At 43.8% G+C, this 14686-nt stretch overlaps 1 protein-coding gene across 3 annotated transcripts in view; it reads right to left on the bottom strand.

Moving 5' to 3' along the window:
* Positions 1–14686, bottom strand: part of SFMBT2 (Scm like with four mbt domains 2) — a 128024-nt gene that overhangs the window by 58971 nt on the left and 54367 nt on the right. For 2 of the 3 annotated variants that reach the window (XM_065049296.1, XM_065049295.1), the window contains exons 5-6: positions 9768–9856; positions 6439–6685 (exon numbers count right to left, since the gene is read on the bottom strand). In XM_065049296.1, the coding sequence (XP_064905368.1) occupies positions 6439–6685; positions 9768–9856 (336 nt within the window). The remainder of the gene's footprint in view (positions 1–6438; positions 6686–9767; positions 9857–14686) is intronic. The other variant, XM_065049297.1, reaches the window with a different exon arrangement.

The raw sequence follows: 14686 nt of genomic DNA, 5'->3' as shown, positions 1-14686 counted from the left end.
AGTGTGGGAAGGACCATTTCAGCTACATCTCTACCCAGGACTATTTGTTGGTACCACACACTCAAACCAGACTATCACACCAATTCAAACACTTATACTTCTGAATCTTCATCATTATACTTCCAGGCAACATCTTCATGCAGATTCACATTGCTTTCAGCATGTTTCTTTAAATAGGTTTAATATTATTAAACCATTATATTAACAAGCCCTTTATGGCTCAGTACAGTGAAATGTCTACGAATAATCAAAGGAAACAATGTAGGAAACAATGTCATGATGAACATTGTCTTGGATTTACTTCTGCCCTAGAAAACATATTGTTATCCTGCACATAACAAGTTATTGCAGAACACTCATATCAAGGTCTTAAAGAGACAAGATAGGTAGATAGATTGCAACGATTATTAAAATGGAAATGAACATTCACTCAATAATAAACTTGAACCTTGATACGGAGTGAATAGCGTGAGGTTCTTCTTCTGTCAGTTTAGCTTCATGCACTTAGATCACAGTTCAATTTGGCCCAATTTGCATTTAAATTCTGTACATCTAATAACCGTATATATTTACTAGCTACCAAAGATTTACTGCTGTATCTTACAATTCCGAAGGAGGAAATAAAAATATGTATTAAAAAAAAGGAATTGGCAAGCACTGTTTTCACCTAGCACTGACAGTACAAGAGAATTTTATGCTCTGATCTCAACAGATTTAAGACCTTATCAAAACAGGATTTGCAGAATCACTCACTGGAAGTGGGTGTATTTATACTTCCACTATATCAAACCTCACTACTTCAGAGCAGACATCAAGGATATGCATATGAATTTAAACACACTTAAAGGGAAACATTAACCTTTCAGGGCTATATTTTTAATTCATCAACTGCCTAGTTATTAATGGGAATATCCATTTCAAGTCTTTGTTTACAGTGTGTGCAGCAGTCACAAGTGTTAAGAAGTGCACTCGTTATCTAATTGTTCATTATTTTATAGCCTTGTTGCTCCAGTTCCCCCTTCCTTTTAGGAGCTCTGATCAGTTTGAAGCCCACGGAAAGAAACGACTCCACTTTTTTCCCTTTTTTGCCTTAAATGATGCCAAACAGGGAAATAATACAACATTATTTTATCCCAAGCTGCAGCCAGCCTGTTGTTTCAACTAACAACAAGTCTCAGTTTTGGAAAGCCCTGCTGTATGCTCCCTGGACACAGCAAACTAAAAACAGACCTTCAATTTCTATCGTGATGGCAGTGAAGCACAGGAAAGAAGAAGAAAGTGGCATTTTGGGTGACTTTGCTCAAAATCAGTGACAACAAGCAGCAACTTCTTTGGGAAGTGTGAACAAACTTTGAGAGATTAAGACAATTCCAATGGTTTCAATAAACAGCAAGCAATATCATATGTGCATTTAATTACTCGCAGCTCGCTTAGGTTGGTAAGTACAAAGACACTAAATCACAGAGTTAAAAGAGCATAAGGCGTTTTGTTTAAGTGGCGGGGTTGCAGGTAATTGAACAAAGCGTACTGTGTCAATTTGTGTTTAGGTTAACAAGGAGTGAGCAATTAAAATGACTGCCAATTCGTCTTTAAATAGAACGTAACATAAAATTAGACGATCCTTTCCTACATAAGCAGTCGAGGCAAGACCATCAGTGGGTCTGTGTCAAGCGGCCTCTGCTAATTTGCACTAGCAAGAAGGCTTATTTTGGATTCAGATATATATTTGGAGAAGACAGAACCCTCTTGCACATTAAGTGGGGGCTGGAATGTGGACAGTTTTCAGAAAAGAGACATTTCCACCCAAAATACGGTAGACATTTGGATCCATGGGATCTCCTTTATATGAAATGCTCTTGAAATCTTGAAAAGACTGACCGCAAACTGCTGTGCCAAGTGAAACCCAACTTGGAAGGTTCTACAGGTGGATCAACACAGAAAAATCACAGTCCAGACACAAAGGGAAATAAAGATAAAGGAGCACACACAGCACCCAAGTCAAGGGCAGGCAAAGCACTGCAACAACCTACAGAACTGACTTGCAGATGAACATCTGCATTTGACAGCAACTGAACACACAGCCTGATTTGGGAGGAACTGCATGTCCTCGGTATCTATTCAGAGGAGATTCATAACAGCTTTGATACGCAGTCTAAGGCTGTTCCTGTTATCAATCAAGGAATCACTCAGCTGGCTTCAGATGCTCAAGTTAGACAACGAGGTCTGTGTTCCTTGCTTTCAACCCCCAAGGGGGAAAAACAGGCTTATGAAGATGTCATTTCATCTGGCCTACGCTAGACATGTTTTAGACATCCCCCTTTTTCCACTGATCATAAGAGAAAGCAATAGCTCATGCTGAGCTGTCTTTTCGAGGTCTACACTACAGCAGGTGAATTTAATCCCTGGTGTGTAAAAAGCCAACATACTGCCCACACACTACCTCTCTTTCCCAAGAAGGTCCATACTAAGTCTTTCACACAATGAAGGTCTTCCTAGTCCATATTCTATTTACTACAGAAGTCAATAGGATGTAAGCAGGCAGAGATGTGTCCCTGGCACACTCTCCTGGCCTGGGGTCCATAGGAAATTGCATCCTTCGACAATTTGTGGTTTAATAGCTTCATCCCCGAGTTTCTTTAGAGCTCTCTGCTGCCACCTTCTCATCCTGACAACTCACAACTGCTTGCCTACTTGTTTGCTCCCAGATTTCTTTTGCAGACCTCCTGTGAGGGCAGGCTGAGACACTTGGGATTGTCCAGCCTGGAGAAGGCTCAGGGGAGACCTTATTGCAGCCTGTCCGTACTTAAAAGGGGCCGATAAGAAAAATGGGGACAGACCTTTTAGCAGGGCCTGTGGTGACAGGACAAGGGGTGATGATTTTAATGTAAAGGAGGGAGATTCAGGACAGACATGAGGAAGAAACTTTTTACACTGAGGGTGGTGAGACACTGACCCAGGTTGGCCAGAGAGGTAGTGGATGAACCATCCCCGGAGACATCCCAGGCCAGGCTGGATGGGGCTCTGAGCAACCTGAGCTGGTGAAGATGTCCCTGCTCATGGCAGGGGGTTGGAACAGATGATCTTTGAAGGTCCTTCTGGCCTAAATTATTCTGTGATTTGTGGAATCTTAGAATGTCCTGAGTTGGAAGAGATCCACAAGGGTAATCGAGTCTAACTCCTGTCCCTGCATATGACAACTCCAAGGTTCACACCACATGTCTGAGGGCATTGTCTCTTCTTCAATTACACAGTATCACAGTATGTTTGGGATTGGAAGGGACCTCAAAAGATCATCTAGTCCAATCCGCCTGCTGGAGCAGGAACACCTAGGTGAGGTCGCACAGGAACATGTCCAGGCGGGTTTTGAATGTCTCCTTTAATTTGAAATAGATCCCCTAAGACCAGCTACTTGGCCTCTTCCCTCTTGCTCCTCTGGGTTAATGTGATACCACAACTGTCTCATGAGCTTTATTCATCCATTGTGCTTTGTGAACATATTGTTGTTGGGTGGACATCAAACGGCTGATATAGTCCACTATGTCAGAGGTGGAGCAACCACCATTCTTGCCTCTGGAAAATCATCAGATTCCCTTTTCTGACTGGCTATTCCCTGCAGCGCAGAGCCTGAAAACTGGGCAGACCAGAAGTAGGGAGCATTCATGAGAAGACCTGTGATGAAATGGAAAGGTTCAGACCCAAAGGGTCTTTTCTCAGCCAACTCCTGTGAGATACAACTTTAGGAGATGTAATGACCACCTATTTAATTCATTGGAAGTCAGGAAGAAGATCTGAGGCATTGAATTTATTAATAACAATGTTCACTAAAAAGTGAATGACCAGAGAAAATGACAAAGAGAGGAAACATATCAGATGAAGACAGATGAGAACACAAGAGAAAGAAATTTTTAAAGCAGTTAAATCGAGAGAGAAGAAACATAAACAACTTCAGCAAAGAGTCCAATCAGAAGTTTTGAGACAAGACAACTGAAAAACTGAACATTAAAAAATTGGAGGAAGGAATCCGTAGAGAAGGAAGTACAACTGGATAAAAAGAGAAAAGAGTAGAAAGACAATACAATAAACAAAGAGGAAGCACAAATCTCATTTGGGCTGTTTCTGTATTGATTCACCAAACCTATACAGGCCAAGAGGGTTCAAAGATAGTCAATTAAATACTCTGTAAAGTAACAGTCTGAGTGACATTCATGCTCTCCAGCATTTGTGTCTAATTAAGAAGTGATGCGGAACATTGATTCCTACCAACTAGTGAAGAAAACCACAGGCTTCCAAAAAGCATATGAGATCCCGACTTGGACCCAAGACCCAGATAGAGTTGTGAACACAACAACTGCAAGTATTGGGCTAACTGCTCTGTGAAGGACAGATGTGATGGACAGCAGTCATAGCAGAAATATCCACCCGAAGGAGGGCTACCTTTCTGCTATCATTTGACACCCATGGGAAAACTTCACCCATGACACAAGAAAAACAAGTCACGGACCTGGACAAGTTGTTCACCTACACAGGAAAAGGTGGAATAGGTCTGCTGGGCCAAAACTTGTGCATTAACCAAGAAAGGACTTCATCTCTCAAGGGAAACAGTAGTCCTAGGGCATCTGGCTTGGAGGTGCAAACAGCTAGCAACTGGTGGCCATGCTCCACAGGACTTAAACAGATTTGTGGCCCCAGGTATAAGTCAAAGCTTTATGAAAAACAGAGACTGGACATGGCACTTAGTGCCATGATCTAGTAAACGGACTAGAGTTGGACCAAGGGTTGGACTCGATGATCTCTGAGGTCTTTTCCAACCCAGTCGATTCTGTGATTCTGTGTGATTCTGAGATGCTGCCCACTTTCTGCACCAAAGAAGACCATGCAACAGCCCAAGCTGTCATGTTTAACAAGATCCCCGCTTCCTAGAGAAGTCAAGTCAACCAACTTGACTCAACTAATCCAGCCAACTCAAGTCAGACCAACACAGAGCCAAACACCTTGAGAAGAGAGAAACGCAATCACCCAGAAACTTTCACAAGGTTTTTGACCACTGTTACTGGTGTGGTGGAGATAATTCACCTGCCCCACTGTAATGGGGTATAACCTGGATGGAAGCACAACTCCAAAAGCCCCAGAAGCTGACAGTGAATGCCTCTGCAAGCATTTTTCCAAGACACTGCAAGCAGCTGAGCCTCTGCTGTGCCCTGTGGTCCCTTGGCCTTATCCTGCTTGTTAAACCTTAGTAAACCTTATTTTTTCCCCTGCACTCAGCCCTGCACTCCTCCTTGCACTGCTGGTGTGATCCTGCTCCTTTTGCCAAACCCAGTCCTAATGCTTGGAGTCTGATTCCAGCTGACCCCTAAACTCAGTTCTTGCCCAGCCTCCTGGCCCAGCCTGCTTGATCCCAACTCTTCTGCCCAGCTCAGGTTCCTTGAACTTCTCCCGCTCCTGGGTTTGGGACTTCCCAGTTCCTGACCTCAGACTGACTTAACTGCAGTCCCTATCTCCCTCCTTCCCAGCTGGTTTGAACACTAAGCTCAACTCCAGAGAGCTGCAATCTCCTGATGTTGAATCTGGTCTGACTACTCGCAGAGAATCCAGTCCATTGGAGAAACTGCAGGACAAAATCTTTGGTCTTTTAAATCTGAAAGACCCCATCTACACTTACTCAAAGGAGTATTTTCTTACTTTATAGCAACAGGCATCCCATAGCTCCTCAATGGGTGAGCTGACATGGACAGACGGACAAACCCAGCACTCTCACTGCACTTTCTGACTGGTTACACACAAGATGGGTCTCACTTGGCAGCTGTACAGCGATGTTACAGCAGAATATGAAAAACCTGTGTTAGAAGGACCATGAGGGTCCCAAAACACTTTCTCCAGCCTTGGGAAATTTCATGGAGGTCTACTGCTACCCAAGAGAAATATGTGTGACCACAAGAAGACAAATGGGCAAGAGGTCTTTGGGTGAAAGGAAAGCAAACAGAGCCTAATATATGCTCAGAGGTGTCACCTAGGACTTAATTTGGGCAGTAGAAGACTGGCTTCCAGTGAGGCCTCCACCAGGATGTCTACAGTATGGTCAGGAAGACCTGGCCACTGAAGCACCACTGCAAAGGGGCTGGGCAAGCAGGAACATCCTTGGACTATCCCCATCGGGTCTGGATCTTGGTGGAAAACTGCACAAAACTGCTTTTCTTAGATGCTGCTTCCTTCCGGGAGTGAGCTAAGCCAAACTGAATTTATTAAATACATTTAATACAGTTTACCTGACTGATTTTGAATGTAAATTATGTGACTCTCACATGTCATCTGTGTCACAGCTAGAAACTACTGCCAAAGCAATGTGAATACTGGAGAAGAAGAAAAGGGTTGCACGAGTATCCCAAAACATCAGTAAACAGCATGAAAGAGAGACAGTATTTTTAGGAGGCTCTTTACCTGCAGGTGGATCCATTCTGTATTTATTCTCTTGACACCAACCGACTGGTCGAAGTCTGCAATCCAAGTAAAACAACCACTGGTCATAGGATTCAGTCTCCTCCAATCCCACATAGCGAAGGCGTAATCTTCCTCCAACATTTTCAACCACACTAACTATCCAGTACTGAAAGGGATTCTGGGAATCCTGCAGCTCTATTAAGGAATCAACTGTAATGAGGTCTACAGGGTTTTTTCCTCGCAGAGGCTGTTTGAATAGAAGCAAAACTCCTTATTTTAAACTTTATTTGAAGACTTCTCAAGGAAACAGATGACAGCAGAAGATTATTTTTGTTTTTCACACCATCATCCAAGCGATCAGCAAACAGTCTGTTCTTCTTCTATTTTACCCAATGTCTTCCAAGTGCAAATTCAGAAGTAAAACAGAAAACAACAGTTGTGCTAATTTCTCAACCGACATCATCAACAACAACAAAAAAGGAATAATAAAAGGTGGAACAGCTCATAATGCACATTCACTTAAGTTGCTCCTGAACAACTTGAAGCCCAGTTAAGCTGGAGGATTTCAAACCAAATTCTCATTGATTGCAGCTGATAATAACCAATCACAGGACTGGACACTGGCATTTACCTAAAAGGCAACTACTTTGGGCATGACACTAAAATTGCCCTCTGTGCAGATCAGTCCCACCAAAAGCTTTATCTCATTCCTACTGTTGTATAAAGCAAATTATCCCCCACCAACATGGATGAAAGAGTCTATGGTGGTTACTCCAAAGCCAAGGGCAGGTTCTCACCGGCACAAATGGCCTTGGGATCAAAGCCCAAGGTGTACAGGATTTGCCGGACCAAGCCACCAAGCCCAAAAAACCCCAGTAAATGAGGTTATTTGCTTACATATAGTATTTTCTGTGATCCCAGTTTTGCAACAGTCTACACATGTGCTTAACTTTACACCTGCAAAGCTGCCAACTGCAGGCATTAAAAAACCATGAGATGCTTTGCAGAATGATACCTTGGGGGCTTAGTATTTTTGTTTTGTGATTGTGAGCATCTCTGTGTTGTCAAGCTTTTCTCCACTAATGTAGTGGTTAAGTTTCTTTACAAATAAAAAAAAAAAAAAGGCCATTTCTTACGCAATTTCTTGATTCCAGGGTTTTAAGAGCAGCACTAAAAAATACCCCAAGAGTTGGAAGCATTGGTCCCCACAGGAGATGCTAAGCACAGGCAAAATATATTTCTAAAAAAGGGCTTTTGTGTGTGTTTTTCCCACTCCTACTTAATTAAACAATATAAACATTTCACAGTAATTTTTAAAAATATTAATTCTGTAAATCAGAGTAAGTCTAGGATTGTTCTTTCTAGGGGTGGCTACGGAATAAAAGAGAGGAAAAAGCCTTATTTTTCAAAAAAGTTCTCTTCCATATTGGATTTTGAAAATATTCAAGATTTTGAAATGAAACCAATTTTGATTACATCTCTCTTAAGCCAAAAATGCAGGCAACAGAATGAGAATTTGGTTAAAAATGTAATTAAAATTTACTATAACCTTATCACATGTACAGTTTTAACCAGCTTTATGATTAATAGCTATTTCTCCGAACAATGTATTTGCCATTATAAGCCACTCCTCTACAATGTAAGTGACCTTCAAATATTATTTTATGGCAAAATGCAGTGTAAAAATTGAACAATATAACTGATTCAATGCTCTTTTTTTCCCTCATACAACTGCTTCATTGCAACAAAACGTTCTTTAATATGAAACAATGGTGTAATGATTTAACTCATTATTATAAATCCCTGGCTGTTCAAAAGCAAATATTGTTTCTCTGATTTGTGTGCTAAATTTTAAGCCAATGAGTTGTCACTTACCCCTGAGAACTGAACAGGTAAAATTAATAATTGGCTTGCATGAAATATTAACATTTACCATAATGCAAGAACTCCTTATATGCATAGCTAGCATGTTAAGAAAAAAGGTATCACTACATATTGATTTAACAGTATAACAACAATCTGCAGCACTCACGAGCAGCAAATCTGTCGACAGGGGGTTACATACATCGCACAACACAGACAGCACTAAGCACGCATATTACATAAAACACCAGAAAAAGGTCAGAAACTGTTCCGAGCCAATGCACTGTTTTCCCTCTTTGCATTTCTGCCTGGAGCTGCCTCTTTTCTCTGCCTGCAGAAAGGGAATGGAGAGATTGGCGGTGGCATTTGCCATCGCGATGGGTGTTGGACACAACAGCTTTTTGCATGTGCCACCTGGGAGCGGTCCAGGAACAGGGATGCAGCCGGCCTGAGGATGTGCGTTATTTTGGGTGTGCAAGGGATGTTCAGCTAACAGATTGGGGGGAAAAAGGTATCCCTGATGGTACACTATTATTACAGCTCATACTGCAAAGCTGCATGGAAACAGGGCACAGTCATGGCAGGTGGGAGTGACCAGGGACAAAATGATCAAAAACAGTGCCTGGATGCACACTTTCTTCCAAAAAGCCAACTTGAGTGCTTACACAAAGGTAAACCACCTGTATGCCTTCACTCCTGGCCTAAATACAGAGTCACAGAGAGAATAATCTCCTGCAGGATGGGCTGTCTCCTCTCAAATGCCTGCACAGCATCCATGCAAGAGCAGGGTAGGTCCTGATGGAGAAGGTGCCCTGCTCCCACAGCTTCAAGGTGAATCTGCAGGATTTTTCTCCAGCATCTTAAGGCAAGCTGAGGCTGTCCCAGGTGCAAGTTGCCCCTGTGAATATACTGCACAGACTGGGCTCTTGGCCATAGGGGTGAAACTAAAAAAATTAGCCTCTTCTTCTCTCTTGACTACTGACAACTGAGGCCACCTCACCTGACTTCCCTGCTAAATATGACTGCTCTGTTTAGGTGGAGAAAACACCCTTGAGGGAGGTATTTCCACACACACATAAATCCCCATCAACCTGCTAAACCCTCTTCAAACTATGTCCTGACCTGAAAACTCAGCTCATTATTTTGGTGGATCTAAGGGGTACTAAGGCGTTGTGTCCTTCCTACGGACTCCCTCAATGCTCTCCTTCACCACCCAGCCTTTTTTGAATACCTAGCTTTCTAAGCAGCACTTTCCAGCTTCAAGGCAAGACAAACTACCCATCACTGGGTCAGAAGTAGATCCAACAGAATCAAAGGCAACGTTGCCACCAACTTTTGGCCAGCAATGCCGCTGCCGGCACACGGACGCTGCAAACACACAGCCCGACACTTTGGAAGCACAAACACGGCTGCAGCATGCACATTGTGACACTGTTATCGGATAGAAACTGCAATCTAATACATACGCCTTCCAGTAAATTTGCAGGTGCAGTCCGGGCGCCAGTCAGATCATGTATTAGAAACTCCGTCCAGTCCATGTATTTCTCTTTGATCGCTGGGGAGGGCAAGGAAAGAAAAGAAATGCTTAGCACAGCACACTGCAATGAACATGCCTTGTGTGTTTTAGAAACATTTTGTTGAGGTATTACCAACTCTAAAGTTTCAGATACAATTGTAATCCAGAGCAGAATAAAATACAGTTTATTGTCCAGTTACTTGAGCAACCCATGCAGATGGTTACATCCCAAAATCAGGCTGGGAGCACTGGGGTTGTTTATCGTGGAGACAAGAAAGCTCCAGGGAGACCTTACTGAGGCCTTTCAGTACTTAAAAGGGATTTATAAATGGGATGGGGACAAACTTTTTAGCAGGACCTGTTGCAATAGGACAAGGGGTGATGGTTTTCAACTAAAGGTGGGAAGATTCAGGCTGGACATGAGGAAGAAATTGTTGCCCCTGAGGGTGGTGAGAGCCTGGTCCAGGTTGCCCAGAGAGGTGGTGGATGCCCCATCCCTGGAGACATCCCAGGCCAGGCTGGACGGGGCTCTGAGCAACCTGATCTGGGTGAAGATGTCCCTGCTCATGGCAGGGGTGGCACTGGATGAGCTTTGAAGGTCCCTTCCAACCTAAACTACTCTATGATTCTACTAAAAGAAGGGAAGATGATGTTGCTCCACTTGACAGTGACAGTGATTTACAACAGTGTGCCTTATCATCTCTATCTCCCCCATTCAAAACTCGCCACTGCTTGTGTACCCACTTGTATCCAGCTTACTGCATAGGTTCAGATACGATTTATAAGGTCCCTTTTTCTGTTCACTAATGAACTCAGAGAAAACAAAAAAAAAAACACTGTGCAAACTTTCAGTTCCCCGACAGGACAACAGAAACTCCATGTGCATCCCCTCACAAAGCACAAAATTCAACCCTCACAACATCATATGTCAGCTACCATGTCAATACACTTGTAAGAAAAAAAGACTTAAAATAATTTGCCAGGAATATCTATTTATTTTCAAAAAAATGTTTGAATAACTTCTGAGCTCAACAGTGCAAGCGTGCGTTACTTTAGGGATCTGTATCCACACAGTTTCATAAGATTTGAACTGTTACATACAAATGTTGCCTCTAGGATTCAAATTCTGGTTCAGTTCCCATTGAAATCAGTTGAAGTTGGACATCAAAAGGCAGTTCAACAAACCTCAGCTTTACAGATTCAGATGCCACTTCAAATACATTACGCATTTGAAATCAAAAACCCAGAAACCAGACTTCAATTCCACCTGCATGTAAATGGGAATTAAATTTCAAAACAAACATTTTTCTCTCCCAAAAAATCTTACTTTTGTGTGAGATAACCAACAGTGGTATAGTGATGTTGCTAACATAGCAACGCTTATGGAAGGGAAAAATCACAAGCATTTGAAAATTAAAACATTTCATCTGAACAAACAACTGGATACATGGTTTAAAGACCATTAACCCACAGAGGAGCCCAGGAAAGGGTCTAATTAACCACCGCAGGTCCAAAATAATTAAATTATAGCAGTCCTTATGTTTTGCTCAAAGGAAGCGGAGTCCTTTGCTCCGCAATTTGGGGAAATGCCATGTTAGTCACTCAAGAGTAATCCAGTCTGAAGCACTTTATGCTTTCACATAGATCAGGGTGGGATTTCTAAATGTTTTAAAAGTTCAGTGGCTGTGGTTTGCAGCCCTTCCCAGAGATGGGTGTCAGCTACTGCAATGCCTCGACAACGCAGAACCGGAGCTGTGGGACCTCTGAGAAGGTACGACCTCTGTGGTTGGAGCAGGAGGACTTCGGACTGCAAATCCAAACAGCAATGGGAGCACAAATGCTGACACCTTTACGCTCAAACCAAACCTAAGCCTTCTCAGAATGCATCCTCAAGCCAAAAATTGAATTAAAGAAATGCAAAGGGAAAGCACCGGGTTTGCCAAAGGACACATCACAGAATCACAGAATCACAGAATCGCAGAGTATCAGGGGTTGGAAGGGACCTGGAAAGCTCATCCAGTGCAATCCCCCCATGGAGCAGGAACACCCAGATGAGGTTACACAGGAAGGTGTCCAGGCGGGTTGGAATGTCTGCACAGAAGGAGACTCCACAACCTCCCTGGGCAGCCTGGGCCAGGCTCTGCCACCCTCACCATGAAGAAGTTTCTTCTCAAATTTAAGTAGAACCTCCCGTGTTCTAGTTTGAACGCATTACTCCTTGTCCTGTCATTGGTTGTCACTGAGAAGAGCCTGGCTCCATCCTCCTGACACTCACCCTTTATATATTTATAAACATGAATGAGGTCACCCCTCAGTCTCCTCTTGTCCAGCTCCAGAGCCCCAGCTCCCTCAGCCTTTCCTCACACGGGAGATGCTCCACTCCCTTCAGCATCTTTGTTGCCCTGCGCTGGACTCTCTCCAGCAGTTCCCTGTCCTGCTGGAACTGAGGGGCCACAGCTGGACACAATATTCCAGATGCTGTCTGACCAGGGCAGAGTGGAAGGTAAGAAGAACCTCTCTCAACCTAATAAGCACCCCACTTCTAATCCACCCCAGGTACCATTTGCCTTCCAGGACACAAAGGCCCAGTGCTGGCTCATGGTCATCCATAACATGATGTGGCCACAAAACCTGGCACAACATGCTCATGGTTGTGCTTGCTTCCAGATCATGGGTACTTGGCACACTTGGACTCTGCCCCATGCTCAGTTCATACCCTAAATACCTTGTTGGCCACAGACAAAGACACAAGCTATGCACAGCAGACCATACATCCGACCTCATTTCTGAGTTGTGCATTTTCAACCACAGCCAGTTCTCCCAGTGTCACCTGAACTATATATTCAGTTTATAGATCTAAATTACCTTGAAAATGCATTTAAATGTATTTAAAATTAACAAACTTTAGAGTGCTAGACTTGAGTGTCTACAAAATAAAACCTAAGCTAGCCTGGAACTGCTCAAAGTCTTTTGCAGCACTGATTCTACATGATTTCCAGAATATTTATGACCTTTACATTATTTAAGAGGAAGGAATAGCCTGACAATAAATGGTTTATACATGGCATTTTCTCTCTCAACATTCCTGATGCGTTCACCTTAACAGTTCCTGTTCATCTACATTAGAATAAAGAACACAAGCTTAATTTTGGCATCAGCAAGAAGACAGTAATTGCCGTAACAAATGAGGCTGGAGTCCCTCTAGTTCAGACTTCTGCCTCTTGCTGCAAATAGCATTGGGTGCATCAGAGAAAGGTGCAAGTTGAACTTCATTTTGGCTCATACCCATGAAGTTGTCAGCCAAATTTTGAATGCCAGAGCTTCATTACTAAGGAATGACAAATGTGATAAAAAGAACATGGTTCAAACTTCCAAAGCTGGCAGGAGGCAGGGGGGGAGGGAGGGGGAAATAGGATTTTCAAAGTTGACAACAGATTTCAGGCGCCTTTATTTCCAGATGCCCAATTTGAGATGTCTTATGTGCCCGATTCACAGATCTCTCTGTCTGTCAGTCAGTCCCCCTCTCAAAAAAAAAAAGAGAAAAATGAATCTTGCCCTTTTTAAAAAGACTTGCACCTCAGAGCTTTTAGACAGCAAGATAAGGTGGTGCCCTGTGATGGAGGCACCCCGAGGTTAGTTTAAGGGACAACAGAGTCCAAAACAACTTTTATTAAACCGGTGAGAAACAGGGTTTTAGCACTCCAAAGTGACTTAAATACAGTTTCGGGTATCAGTTGAGGAAAATTATTAAGGGGCAGCAACTAACACAACAGGCGGTCCACAGAGTGCATGCACGTGGCTTCACCCAAAACAATGCCGGAGCCGTCCCTGAGTCCCGGAGAAGTACACACTTGCCTGAACACAGTGTGGGATGATTCTTAAAGAGATACACGTACTCGTAGTGAGTACGGAAAGTGTACACTCGCGATTCTGCGAGGGTAAATTTATAATACACTCGCAATCCTGCGAGGGTTAATTTACTTACACTTGCAAATGTGCACGGAATATTACACGTGCTTATGTGGAAGCACGGGAGGAAAATACACCCACGATTCTGCGAGGATTAATTTTACACGTGCTCATATTGAGCACGGAAAGTTACACGTTCATATGTGCACGGAAAGTATAAATATACTCGCAATCCTGCGAGAAGTTTTACTCACAGCCGTGGTGGCAAGGCAAGCGGAGTCTCCATCCTGGGGGGGCTCTCAGCAGCAGCATCTTGCTCGTGCTCCGAGAGACCCGCAACAATGGGCGGAGTCTCGACGAGAATCCCGTTTTTATACTGGCTGATCAGATCTGATTGTAGGCATTCCAGAAGCTTCTCTGCACCCCCACCCTGGCTGTGGGCGCCCCTGAACCCTCCAAACATCCCCCACACTGGCCGCAGGTGCCCAGCAACTCACTGGCGCCTGGGCACTCCCTTCTCCTAATGGCCCTGGCCAGGGTGCTCTGGGGCCAAACAGAGAGCTGGGCGGGGAATAACCTGATGAAATTTAACAAGGGAAAGTGTAGTGTCCTGCATCTGGGCAGGAACAACCCCAGGTTCCAGTATAGGCTGGGAAATTACATATTAGAGAGCAGTGTAGGGGAAAGGGACCTGGGGGTCCTGGTGGACAACAGGATGACCATGAGCCAGCACTGGGCCCTTGTGGCCAGGAAGGCCAATGGCATCCTGGGGTGTATTAGAAGGGGGGTGGCTAGTAGATCGAGAGAGGTTCTCCTTCCCCTCTACTCCGCCCTGGTGAGACCACATCTGGAATATTGTGTCCAGTTCTGGGCCCCTCAGTTCAAAAAGGACAGGGAACTGCTGGAGAGGGTCCAGCGTAGGGCAACCAAGATGATGAAGGGAGTGGAGCACCTCCCTTA

The sequence above is a fragment of the Columba livia genome, chromosome 1 (genome assembly GCF_036013475.1).
Source record: "Columba livia isolate bColLiv1 breed racing homer chromosome 1, bColLiv1.pat.W.v2, whole genome shotgun sequence".
Taxonomy (NCBI): domain Eukaryota; kingdom Metazoa; phylum Chordata; class Aves; order Columbiformes; family Columbidae; genus Columba; species Columba livia.
This window is presented reverse-complemented; position numbering and strand designations above follow the sequence as displayed.